Source organism: Cyprinus carpio, chromosome A2 (genome assembly GCF_018340385.1).
Source record: "Cyprinus carpio isolate SPL01 chromosome A2, ASM1834038v1, whole genome shotgun sequence".
In the NCBI taxonomy this organism is placed as follows: Eukaryota; Metazoa; Chordata; class Actinopteri; order Cypriniformes; family Cyprinidae; genus Cyprinus; species Cyprinus carpio.
This window is the reverse complement of record NC_056573.1, coordinates 14,627,562-14,639,788: the sequence shown is the minus strand read 5'-3', so window position 1 is coordinate 14,639,788 and position 12,227 is coordinate 14,627,562. Positions and strand designations below refer to the sequence as shown.

General features: G+C 37.8%; 1 protein-coding gene, 1 non-coding gene and 1 pseudogene across 2 annotated transcripts; 2 read left to right on the top strand and 1 right to left on the bottom strand.

Annotated features, from left to right (window-relative positions):
• Positions 1-4,154: 4,154 nt before the first annotated feature.
• On the bottom strand, positions 4,155-7,821 carry LOC122148232 (annotated as a pseudogene).
• Positions 7,820-12,203, top strand: LOC109111823 (60S ribosomal protein L7-like). Its single transcript, XM_019124816.2, has 7 exons — positions 7,820-7,931; positions 8,502-8,604; positions 8,710-8,876; positions 9,097-9,234; positions 10,894-11,003; positions 11,097-11,314; positions 12,149-12,203. Exons 1-6 carry the CDS (start codon positions 7,918-7,920, stop codon positions 11,303-11,305), a joined length of 741 nt encoding a protein of 246 aa, XP_018980361.1. The 5' UTR covers positions 7,820-7,917; the 3' UTR covers positions 11,306-11,314; positions 12,149-12,203.
• LOC122135373 lies at positions 8,942-9,031 on the top strand. The gene has a single exon (XR_006153478.1). It is a non-coding gene; the product is annotated as a small nucleolar SNORD12/SNORD106 (small nucleolar RNA).
• Positions 12,204-12,227: the final 24 nt, after the last annotated feature.

Sequence of the window (12,227 nt, the reverse complement as noted above, 5' to 3'; positions counted from 1 at the left end):
GATACTATTTATAAAAAATTGTATCAGAACATTTAATGCATTAACAGTATTAAGGTATTAGTATTAAGATTAAATGGTATGAGCATAGTAATAGTAGTAACACATTTTACTATGTATTTTTGTATATTATATTCCTTTAAATGAGAAATGCAGGCCAGTAAAAAAGACTAAAGGTTATTCCAGATCATTATTTTCCTATTATTATTTAAATTGTACAGAATAAAGCTACAAGAGCTTGTTAAAAGTGATCAGCAGGAGTAAACTTGTCATCAAGAATTATTCTTTTTTTATGGATTTGGAGGTGTGTATAGCTGTCTTCATGTATGTTTTTTTTTTTCAGTGAATCATCTATTCAAAACTAATAATATTGGGCCATATCTTTCAAAAAGGAATGGAATGTTTATACAGATGTGTTTATACAGTTCTATGGCTTATGAATAATACAATCATTGGAATTTACTCTTCCGTCAGACGAAAATCCACTGGAGTATGAATGCTTTAGGATCTTTCTCATGGGATATCTACTCTCTTGAAATGTGTGTGACATCATGATTATAGCAATGTAATGGCATCATCCAAATGAGCATGGTGGGAGTGGGTGTCATTTCCTGGTAAAGGGAACAGGATTGACTGTTTATCAGTAACCTCTCAATCATGCTTGTTCGTTTTCAAAAGAGTTAACAGGCCAAATATAAACCTGTTATAGTCAGAAGTTGTAATTTGGGGGAGAGCTGTCAGCCTTTTGTGGCTCATTGTTACTGAGTTTACTAAACCAACAATAGAGTTAACAGGGCAGTGATGATGAAAGTTAACAGTATTTTTTCATGATAACAAAACATAGCTGGAAATAATTTGTTTCTTAAATGACCCACTGTATGTAGGGCTAAAGAATGTAAAATAGCTCAGATATATGGATAACTTGTCAAATGTAAACTACAATCTCTCTCAAAACAATTCTTGGTGAAGCAAAATAATTGTCAGTGCATAATAACATTTACTACAGATTCCAGTGAAAGCACTTCACAAGCACCTTACAATGGCTGCTACACATCAACCAATCGTTCTTTTATGAAAGTGACATACAGCCAAGTATGGTGACCCATACTCAGAATTTGTGATCTGCATTTAACCCCTCCAACACACACACCGTGAACACACACCCGGAGCAGTCATTTTATGCTGTCATCTCTAATGAGGAATATGCTGCATACCTTTTGAGTTTGTACAAGGGGCCCTTTATTGTTTGTTGTTATTTAGGCTGAAAGTGCAGTTATCTAATCCACAGACAGGCATCACTTGTTGGCTTTTATTCACTGTTTTTTTGTTAGGCTGTGCCACGAGTAACACTGGCAGCTTCCTTAATAATCTGTCTGAAGATTACATAGACGTACGTACTTTTGATGATGTCAACACAAAAGTCATGGAATCATGAAAAATTGTTTCTTTCCTATCTTATAATCAGCATACTGTATATTCTTCTAATAAAAAGAAAAGAGAGAAAGACCGAACTCATTACTGATTTGACTATCAGACAGTTGAGAGGAATCCCATTTTCCCTCTGGCCAGGAACAATCATGTGTATTTAAAATCTGTTTTATGGCATTGGAATGTGATTCGCTTATTTTCTCATTCCATTGATAAGCATGTCTGATATTTCTCTCCTGCAGTCACTGGTATTTCCGCAAGTGAGTGGGCAGTGAAAGACTGCATATCAGGCTTTACATAATGTAGTCACATACAGTTCATACAATACATTCATTTTTTTTTACGTACAATTAATAAATTACAGACAACTACAATTGTAATCAAATATTGTAATTAACTGATATACATTTAAATCAGCATTATTTCAGTTCATTTAATTCATTCTCCTATTTCAGCAATGTTTTCACCGCATTAAATTTATTTTTCTCAGCATTTGCACATTTAAAACAAGCCTCATCCTTTCCCTATGAAGCCCTATCATTCTCAAAGAACTTTTCATTCGTGTTCAGTTACATGATAATATTTTCAGATATATTTTACAGACATCTCATATCCTCACCTAACTATTAAATTTATATATTTGAAAGTAAATATACAATATATATATATATATATATATATAATACTTATTTTAATAGGTCAGCTTTGTGCTTTCAAACTGACCTCAAAGATCATTTAATAACAAGTTACATTATCACTGAGATTAATGACGTGACATACAGCCAAGTATGATTCGTGCTCTGCATTTAACCCATCCAAAGTGCACACACACAGCAGTGAACACACACCCGGAGCAGTGGGCAGCCATTTATGCTGCGGTGCCTGGGGAGCAGTTGGGGGTTCAGTGCCTTGCGCAAGGGCACCTCAGTCGTGGTATTGCTGCCCTGAGTCTTGAACCCACAACCTTAGGGTTAGGAGTCAAACTCTCTAACCATTAGGCCACGACTTCCCACGACCAATTTAAACAGATTATTCAAATGTTACATTCAAAGTGGAGAAAAATGCAGATGATGGATTTTAAGCATGGATTTAACCTTGTTTGTAGAACATTTATACAGAAACTAAATCACCTTTTCACCACTTCGCATTAGGGAAAAACGAAACTGTACATGGTTAATTTGAAGACTGTTTATTTAAAAATAAGCACTTGTGCATTTTCTGCTAATCTTTTGCTTTAATCGTTGTTTTAACCAAATTATCAACAGATCAAAACCACAAAGTCAACAAGAAGAAATACTTTCAGTACATAGTGCATTTCATAGTGTTTTTAGGAGGATAAAACCTCTAAAGTGACAAAGTCTTTGAATGTTTAGAGGAAAGCAACAATACTTGACAAATAAAATGTGAATACATATAAACAGGTGATAGGCCTTAAAGGGGTCATGTGACGTTGCTAAAAAAAAAAAACATTATTTTGTGTATTTGGTGTAATAAAATTTATGCGGTTTAAGGTTCAAAAAACACATTATTTTCCATGTACTGTACATTATTGTTTTTTTCCTAAAAACCCCGCCTTTCTGAAATGCACTGATTTTTACAAAGCTCATCGTTCTGAAAAACAAGGTGTACTCTGATTGGCCAGCTATCCAGTGCGTTGAGATTGGCTGAATACCTCAAGCGTGTGATGGAAATGTTACACTCCTTACCATATTGTGATGCCGTGTGTCCCGGTGCGTCGAGACAAAACCAATAAAACCCATTACAAATGAGGCACTTGTAGCATCCAGTGGGGCCATAATTACTGATTATATTGACTTATACTGTCTTTTTATGAGTTGCGTTGCATATCGTGCCACGTAAACATAAAACCATTCATGCATTTGTGATCGGAGAAACGACAAACAACTAGCACTGCTCAAAACTTGCGTTTGAATTATCAGTGGCAAATCCTTTAAATATGAAAATGTACTTACAGGCTGTGAGTCAGCATTATTTGTCAGAACACTGGCATTGTAAGCTACTCTCCCAGGAAACAGTTCTCATCCTCCGTAAAATGCATTGCACACATCTGAATATTTGGTTTAAACTGTTCTGGAACAGTGTTGTAAATACAACTTAAAGGGATACTCCACCCAAAAATGTAAATTGTCGTCATTAATCACTTACCCCCATGTCGTTCCAAACCCATAAAAGCAATCTGGGTTATATGAAGCGACTGGAACACTTTTTGTAAGTGAACAAAACAACAATTCCTTTGTCAACAGTCTCCTCTGTGTCTCTCCATATCACCGTATGCTGCATAGTATTCCAGCAACAATACTACAGTGAAATAAGTTACGCCTTCTTTCTTTGCGTGAACATTTGGGCGGCGTTATGCAAATCTTCCCACACAGTGACGTAGACATGTGGGGAAGTGTTTAAACGAGGCGTTTTAGGAGGGCATGGACGTGTCTTAACTTTTATAAAGAATATCTCTTTGGGTTTGAGACTTTAGTCTTTCCAACTTTAGGGATCTTATCTATTCACGAACAGCTTGTAACACTCCAAAGAGAAAGGAAAACTTGAAATCACATCATATGACCCTTACGGCAACACACAAACAACATTTTATAATTTAGGACAATCACTACATAGTGTTCTACTTTTTTGTAATTATTGCAACCTCGAAGTTGACAGCAAAATTTCATCTGAGAAGAAAAAAAACGCTTTCAGCATTCCAGGGGACCAACACAGATTTGTGCAGCACTGCTCAGTCAGAACCAGTTAGATTCCAATCTTCGATTCATTGTTGTTTGTGGACTCCTTCCTTTGAGCCAGAAATGGGTACATGCATTTATCAGCACCGATAAATCTGTACATGGAAACAATGGCATCAAATGGCAAAACACTGCAAAATAAGAGAATGAATCCCATTATAAATCCCATTATAGACAGATTAAATAAACAAGAATATTTAAGTATTTGACATATTTACTAACGTTTTCATGAAGGTGACCATGTACATGACTCGTGGCGTGCAGATCATTGGTTGGTCTGTTAGTATGGCTCTCATGGCCTGTTTGACACCGTACTCTGGCTTCAGCGCTGGAAACAATGGAGCCATTTCTTTCCTGTTTGAAAGAGATGAAAAATTGAAAGAACAATTAATCAAAATTAGAACATCTTGCCATCAGAATTAAATTAACAACATGCTGTAAAAAGCACAAACCTAATTTTGCAGCCTTTGAACAAGCCAGTGTCAACTAAAAAAGGACAGACAAGCGTCATCTTTATTCCATCTTAATCAGCTGCTTTCAGTTCATGGCTCAAGGACTCATGGAAGCCTATGGCTCCAAACTTGCTGGCACAGTAGTCCTACAATAAAGAGGAGAAAAGTGAAGTTTCATGAACTGCAAAAGTGTTTTTGCAACATACCGTGGTACATTACACTAGATAGAAGATGGAAAAAGTGAGAACTTCTTACCTCTACACCAGCAGTGGTGAACAAGCCCAATGAGCTAGCTACAGTCACAATGTGTCCATGATTCAGCTCCAGCATCTTGGGAAGGAAAGCCTTTGCAGTCTGTGAATATAAACATATACACAGAATCAGAAGATCAACATAAGATATCAAGTGAAGTGAAAAGAGAAGACTGTATATATATACTGACCCATAAGTGAGCATGGCAGTTGACCATCATAGTCTTTTCGATAAGCTCAACCTGGCACTCAAGAAGATGACGACCATTATTGATCAACAGGTCGATGTTGCCCACCTCTTTGCACACCTTCTCTGCGGTTGAATACACACTCTCCCGTTTACTGACGTCGCAAACATACATGTATACTTTTGGCCGAAACAGAGACAACTCTTGAACACCATCCAAAGACCCTGTAAAAAGAAAAGAAGATAGATTACGTAAAAATAGAGTATTGCACAATTTCACCCGTTTAAAATCTCGTATCCCATTTATTCCCAGGGTCTTGGGGGAGTTGTGGCCTAATGGTTAGAGAGTCGGACTCCCAATCGAAGGGTTGTGAGTTCGAGTCTCGGGCCGGCAGGAATTGTGGGTGGGGGGAGTGCATGTACAGTTCTCTCTCCACCTTCAATACCACGACTTAGGTGCCCTTGAGCAAGGCATCGAACCCCCAACTGCTCCCCGGGCGCCGCAGCATAAAATGGCTGCCCACTGCTCCGGGTGTGTGTTCACAGTGTGTGTGTGTGTTCACTGCTCTGTGTGTGTGCACTTCGGATGGGTTAAATGCAGAGCACTAATTCTGAGTATGGGTCACCATACTTGGCTGAATGTCACGTCACAAATGGTTGATGATGTACTTGACACAGAATTACAAACTAAAAATCAAATTTACAAAATTACTAACTTTCTATTTATTGGGTCTTAACTGACCAACTGAGAAAAACTCTGTAAATTCCCATCGGTTATCATTAATAAAACACATACTTTCACAAAGTCTTTAAACTTTCAACTTGGGTTATCTAGGGAGTAAAACACAGGCGTTTACTTTCCTGGGAAAATCTGGGATTAAACTTGTTAAGAAAAAAAAAACATTATATTTGTAACACTTTACAATAAGGTTTCATTTGTTAACATTAAATAACTGTATTAGCTGACAGGAACCAACAATGGAAATACTTCTAAAGCATTATTTTTTTTTTTAATTAATGTCACCATTTACAAATACATAATTGAAATCAAAAGTTGTATTTAATGGACACGAGCTATTATTAACAACGAACTGTTGCATTTTATTAACTAACGTTAACAAAGACGAGTACTGTAACAAAAGTATCGACATTCTAGCCCTTAGTATCGATACTCCGCCCAGCCAATATTTAGGGGTGTGCTCAAAATATCGATTCTTAGATACATACCGATATAATAAAAAAAGATACAGTATCGACATTCTAGCCCTTAGTATCGATACTCCGCCCAGCCATTAGGGGACGCAGCGGCCCGCGAGTTCTTAAGTCATAGGATAAAGCTAGCATTACCAAGAGTATCCTCAGGTTATTGTTTTGTTGCTACAGTGATTTTTGTTCAACCTGCCTTTTTGAGGACAAAACCTGGTTTAGCCTTAAGATTTTAAAAATCCATCCTGTTATGAGGTAGATTAGATTTGTTGTTGTGCCAGATGTTAAAGCAAGATGTAGCATTTAAGTGATTTCATAGTGAAATATGTTATGGCAGTACATGGTGTCACAAAAAAGAATTATAAGAAGATTTAATAAGAAGAATAATAATAAGAAGATTTTGTGCTTGTGTGAGCTCAGACTGTACCCTTGGAAAGTTAAATGTTGACTTGTGGTAATTTCCAGATTAATACAATTTGTGTACAATTAATCAGAGCACTTAAAGTTGCAAATATTTAAGCAAAATGCACTTTGTTATAATGCACTTTTGTCTTCAATAAATTGAAGAAAAATGCAGAGTTCTGTTTGTTGAGTAAATGTGTTCAGCATTAACTAATTGGCTCTGGCCCATGTATTTTTATTGAATCGTATCGAATCGTGTCACATTGTATCAAATCGTATCGAGACAGCTCTGTATCGAGGTACGTATCGAATCGTTACCTGTGTATCGAGGTATGTATCGTATCGCCAGGTTCTCCAAGGTATACAGCCCTAACCATATTGTACATTTTTCCAAAAAAAAAAAAAAAAAAAAACCTGTGAAAGACAAATTAGGGGGAAAGGGTCGTTAACTATTGGACTCACCAGCGGAGGGGCTGATTCCGCGGTAGATCTCACGCACCATCTCTGCGGTCTCTTCGTTACTCTGTCGGCTGATGTCCCACAGCACAAGGGTCGCTCGTCTCCGGGCAAACTCCAGCGCAAAGAGTCGCCCGAGACCGCGTCCAGCTCCGGTAATTACACACACTTGGCCCTCCACACACTTTTCCCGCGGAGGAATGAACCATTTAGCACCAGCCAGTAAAAACGACCATATTATTTTAAAAGTGACTACGAATAATTCAGTTACGATATTCATGATACACGCGCCTCTGTGTTTCCACTCGCCAAACTATACAAATTTGAACGACGTTCCGTCCCAACAGCAAAGAAAGAAATCGAACCGCAAATGTGCTCCAAAGAAAGACCCAGTCGAGGTTTAAACAAATCCTGGATCCCTCTGCTTTCACGCCAGAATGAATTCTGTCCATAACAGTGTATTTCTGTGGCTCTCCATCTCTTTAAATATGATCAAACTCACTTGACTTCACAACTTTCCACGCGTGTTTGTGTTCGCCTGCTATGCAAAGCAGTCACAGCCTGTGCGTCATGTTTCCAGACAGTCTACATCTCAACACAATGCATTTTGAGAATAAACTATCAGCGCAACCACAAAGTCTCTTGAAAATAAAACAAATACATTATTATTCTTAAAATGCAGGCAATAGACCTAGAGACCTAATAGTTAACCGGAAGTCTGAAGGACCTCCCTTATAAGACGCCACCGCGCATGCGTAGAATCCTCTTTTACTGTAGGGGTAATGGCGGGCGAAACGTAAGTTGGATACCGTGCTATTTAAATCTTTTTCCATCGGTTGAAATATTGCTTATACTATATTGCTTGGAGTCTAAGTGAGCAATATATGTATATTGAAGTATTATGGTGGGAATATTGGGAGCAGCGGGGAATGATGAATTAATAAATAGTTTGTGAACGTCGTGTAGCCTGGCTGGGCTGAATCGGTTCAGCAACGTGTGAGAAAACAGTTCATGTGACGACAGTAAAACGTCAGAATGAGTGTTCTGTACTCTGTACGTAAATACCAACATAGGTTATTTGATTGTGAAATACTCTTTATTATTCGAGCCAACGTTTATATATTGTCATTAGCTGACTGCTAACTAGCATTGCAAAGACATGATGCGATGCTAAACGCTAGTACTGTTCTTATAATTAAAGTAACGTTAGTCTTAAGGTTATGTAGTGATATACTGTTCGTAATATATCTTAATTGTGTAGTTTATACATAGATTGCTTTTTTAATGTGATAGTTGTCATAGCCTGGTCCGCAGGCCTAACGTGGATACGCAAAAAATGACGTGCAAATTTTTGGTTTCTCATCAGAAAGAAGAAGGTTCCCTCAGTTCCCGAAAGCCTCTTGAAGAGGCGACAGCGCTTCGCTGCCATCAAGGCTGTGCGTCTGAAGAAGGCGGCAGCTGACAAGAAGGTTGGTGTTTCAGACTTCACCTGTTTGCTTTGTCGTTTCTAAAGAGAGGTCAAGATATGTTGAGAAACGTGGAGCCAGAATTGAGCTCTCTTCTCATGCCCCTAGGCCCGCAAAGTCACCAGGAAGCTCATCTTCAAGAGAGCTGAAGCTTACCACAAGGAATACAGGCAGATGTACAGGCGTGAAATCCGCATGAGCAGAATGGCTCGCAAGGTCGGCAACTACTACGTCCCAGCTGAGCCCAAACTTGCTTTTGTCGTCAGGATCAGAGGGTACATTTTCCACTTTCAAATGCTGTTTTTATTTACCTGCCATGCTGTACAGGCAAATGTCCCCAGTTGTGGTTAATGATGTTGCTCTTTTTTCCCCGTCTTATCGACCGTGGTGATTCCTCTTGAAAATAAGCCAAATCCTCTGAAACCACCACCTAGTATTAATGGTAATGAAACTCTGTTTTGAAAGTTGTTGATGAAATATCTTGCGTGTCCTCAGTATCAATGGTGTCAGCCCTAAAGTCCGCAAGGTGCTTCAGCTGCTCCGTCTCCGCCAGATCTTCAATGGTGTCTTTGTTAAACTGAACAAGGCCTCCATCAACATGCTCCGAATTGCAGAGCCCTACATTGCTTGGGGGTACGTAAAGATGTTTTTGGTTGATAATAAAAAAAAATGTGAATGTCTATGGAGTATTTACAGTTCAAGGTGCAATACCATTTAAAAGTTTGGGGTCAGAATTTGATTTTAAGAAATGAATGGTTATTCAGCAAAGATGTTATGTAGCACAACTTTTTTCAACAGTACATGTTTCTTGAGCATCAAATCAGCTTAATAAAAATGATATATGAAGGGACGTGACACTTAAGACTAGAATAAGGGTGCTGAAAATTCAGCATTATCACTGGAAGAAATACATTTTAAAATAACGGGTATTTTATATAGTAATATTGTTAAATTAGTATAGATTATAATGCAACTTGGATCAAATAAATGCAGCTTAGGTTATTATGAGACCTTTATGAGAAAAAGTCTTACCTAGCCCCATTTAAGTGGTAGAGTATACTTTGCTCAAAGTTTCTCATGTACTCCTCTTCATTTTACTCCAAACTAGGGCTGTCAAAACAAAAATTTGAATTTCGAATATTCGTCAAATTTAAAATAAAAATCCACATTCAGTGGCAAAAACAATTTTTAGGTGTGCGTTAAGGAGGCAGCCTTATCAGTGGTGCATGAGATGTGATGACGATGTAAGTGTCATTGCATTTCAATGTTTTTGTTAGCCTAACCAGTTGAAGCTACTAGATGCGGCACTGCTGCATGTTGGTTTCAAATATTGTGGGTAAAGAGAACATCAATGCGGAGAAGATATTGTTTACATCAAAACTGAAACCAAGCCGTTTACACAACGCATTTCCATTGCATTTGCGTTTCGCACAAGATAACGGCAAGTTTCGAAAACCATGTAAAATTAATAAAATTTCAACTTTGAAAAAACATAAATTGAGACTTAATGACTTGTGTGATTGGATTTCGGCCCTTTGTATTAAACTATGAATATATGATGCTGTTTTGTTTATAGTTGTTTAAGCAACTTAATTATAATTGGTTTATAAACATTTTAAACATGCACTTTTTTTTTTCACAGATGGTTATCTTATGCTCGATGCACCCTTTTGTGGCTTTTCTTTACCCTAACTGAAATTATGCATTTTAAATTTGAATATAATAAAATTTTTGATTATAGTTAAGCACAAAATTCGAATTTAGTTTTTTCAGCCATTTTGACAGCCGTACTCCAAACCAGTATAAAAAAAATTATAATAATTTAATGGCTGTTTTTTTTGTTTAATTGAAGTGAATGGGAACTCTGGGTTTTAGGCTCTAAAAATTTTGAATGCTTTTTTTTTTTTTCATTACATCAGTGACATTGGCTTTGGCAACAGATCTAAAGTGACCCCTCAAAAGACTCATAAGATACATTCAATATTAAAATCATTATTTGGTTCTTTGTCATTCTCCACAATAACAAAAAAATAAAGTAAAAAAGAAAACAATAACTCAGTACTTCCTCATTTGTCATTCCCCATTTACTAAAAGAGTGTGCGTTACCTCAGTATTTCCCCTTTTGTGTTCAATGGAAGAATCATTTGGGAGAAAAACTGTTAATTTTTGAGCAAACTGTTCTTTGTTTAATGTGCAATGTAATGTGTGGTATGGCACATTGTCACTTAAACATTCATTAAAATGTACTTCATATGCTTGCTAAAGCACAGTATTGCTTTCTTTTGTTTTCAGTTACCCCAACCTTAAATCTGTGCGTGAGCTCATCTACAAGCGTGGATATGGCAAGATCAGGAAGCAGCGCATTCCTCTGACAGACAACTGTCTTATCGAGAAGGCCCTTGGTAAGGACAAGCCAGTGCCCACTCTGATTGAACACTAGGTATTACAGTGGTAGCATTTATTAGCAGTCAGTCACATGATTTGCATCTCTCCAGGTCGTTACGGAATCATTTGCGTTGAGGATCTCATCCATGAGATCTACACTGTTGGGAAAAACTTCAAGAGTGCAAACAACTTCCTCTGGCCATTCAAACTGTCCTCCCCTCGTGGTGGCATGAACAAGAAGACCACCCACTTTGTTGAGGGAGGAGATGCAGGAAACAGGGAGGACCAGATCAACAGACTCATCAGGAGGATGAACTAAGACCATAAGGTGTGCACCTGACCTAATAAGTTTGATATTTATTTGCAGTCAACTTGTCCTTGCAGACCACATCGGAAATGTTTGTGAGATTCAGGTTATTAGTAGATTAAAGAGAAAAGTTATTACATTACCAGATATAATCAATCAATTAACATTATTACACTAGCAATAACCAATCAACTAAAGAATACGAACTACTATGGACTAGTATTCAATTCGTGTTTAGTGCAAGTATCACTTTGGGGAAGTCGTGGCCTAATGGTTAGAGAGTCGGACTCCCAATCGAAGGGTTGTGAGTTCGAGTCTCGGGCCGGCAGGAATTGTGGGTGGGGGGAGTGAATGTACAGCGCTCTCTCCACCCTCAATACCATGACTTAGGTGCCCTTGAGCAAGGCACTGAACTGCTCCCCGGGCGCCGCAGCATATGGCTGCCCACTGCTCCGGGTGTGTGTTCACAGTGTGTGTGTGTGTCCACTGCTCTGTGTGTGTGCACTTCGGATGGGTTAAATGCAGAGCACAAATTCTGAGTATGGGTCACCATACAAATCTTAACCAAAACACACTTTGAATAAGTGAGCTGTGTTTATTGTATTTATTAATCTATAAAACAGACTTTAGGCATTACTTGTATGATAGTCATGTTGTTCATAATTTTACTGGTTAACTACATGGTAGGGTTGCTCTGAAATTGTGCTGATTTACAGAGGTTTGAATATATCCTCTAAAAGCTTGTTAGGAATTAGACCCATTTAATGTAAATGTCGGAGGGGGGATTTTGTGCGTGTGACTAACTCCCCTTCTCAATTCAAACTTTTAATCTAAAAATTTTTGTTGTCTCTACAGGTTTTTGGAACATTTCTGCTATTGGCCTGTGAGAAAATAAAGTCATTTACACAAACACTGGTTTTGAGATTTATTTCTT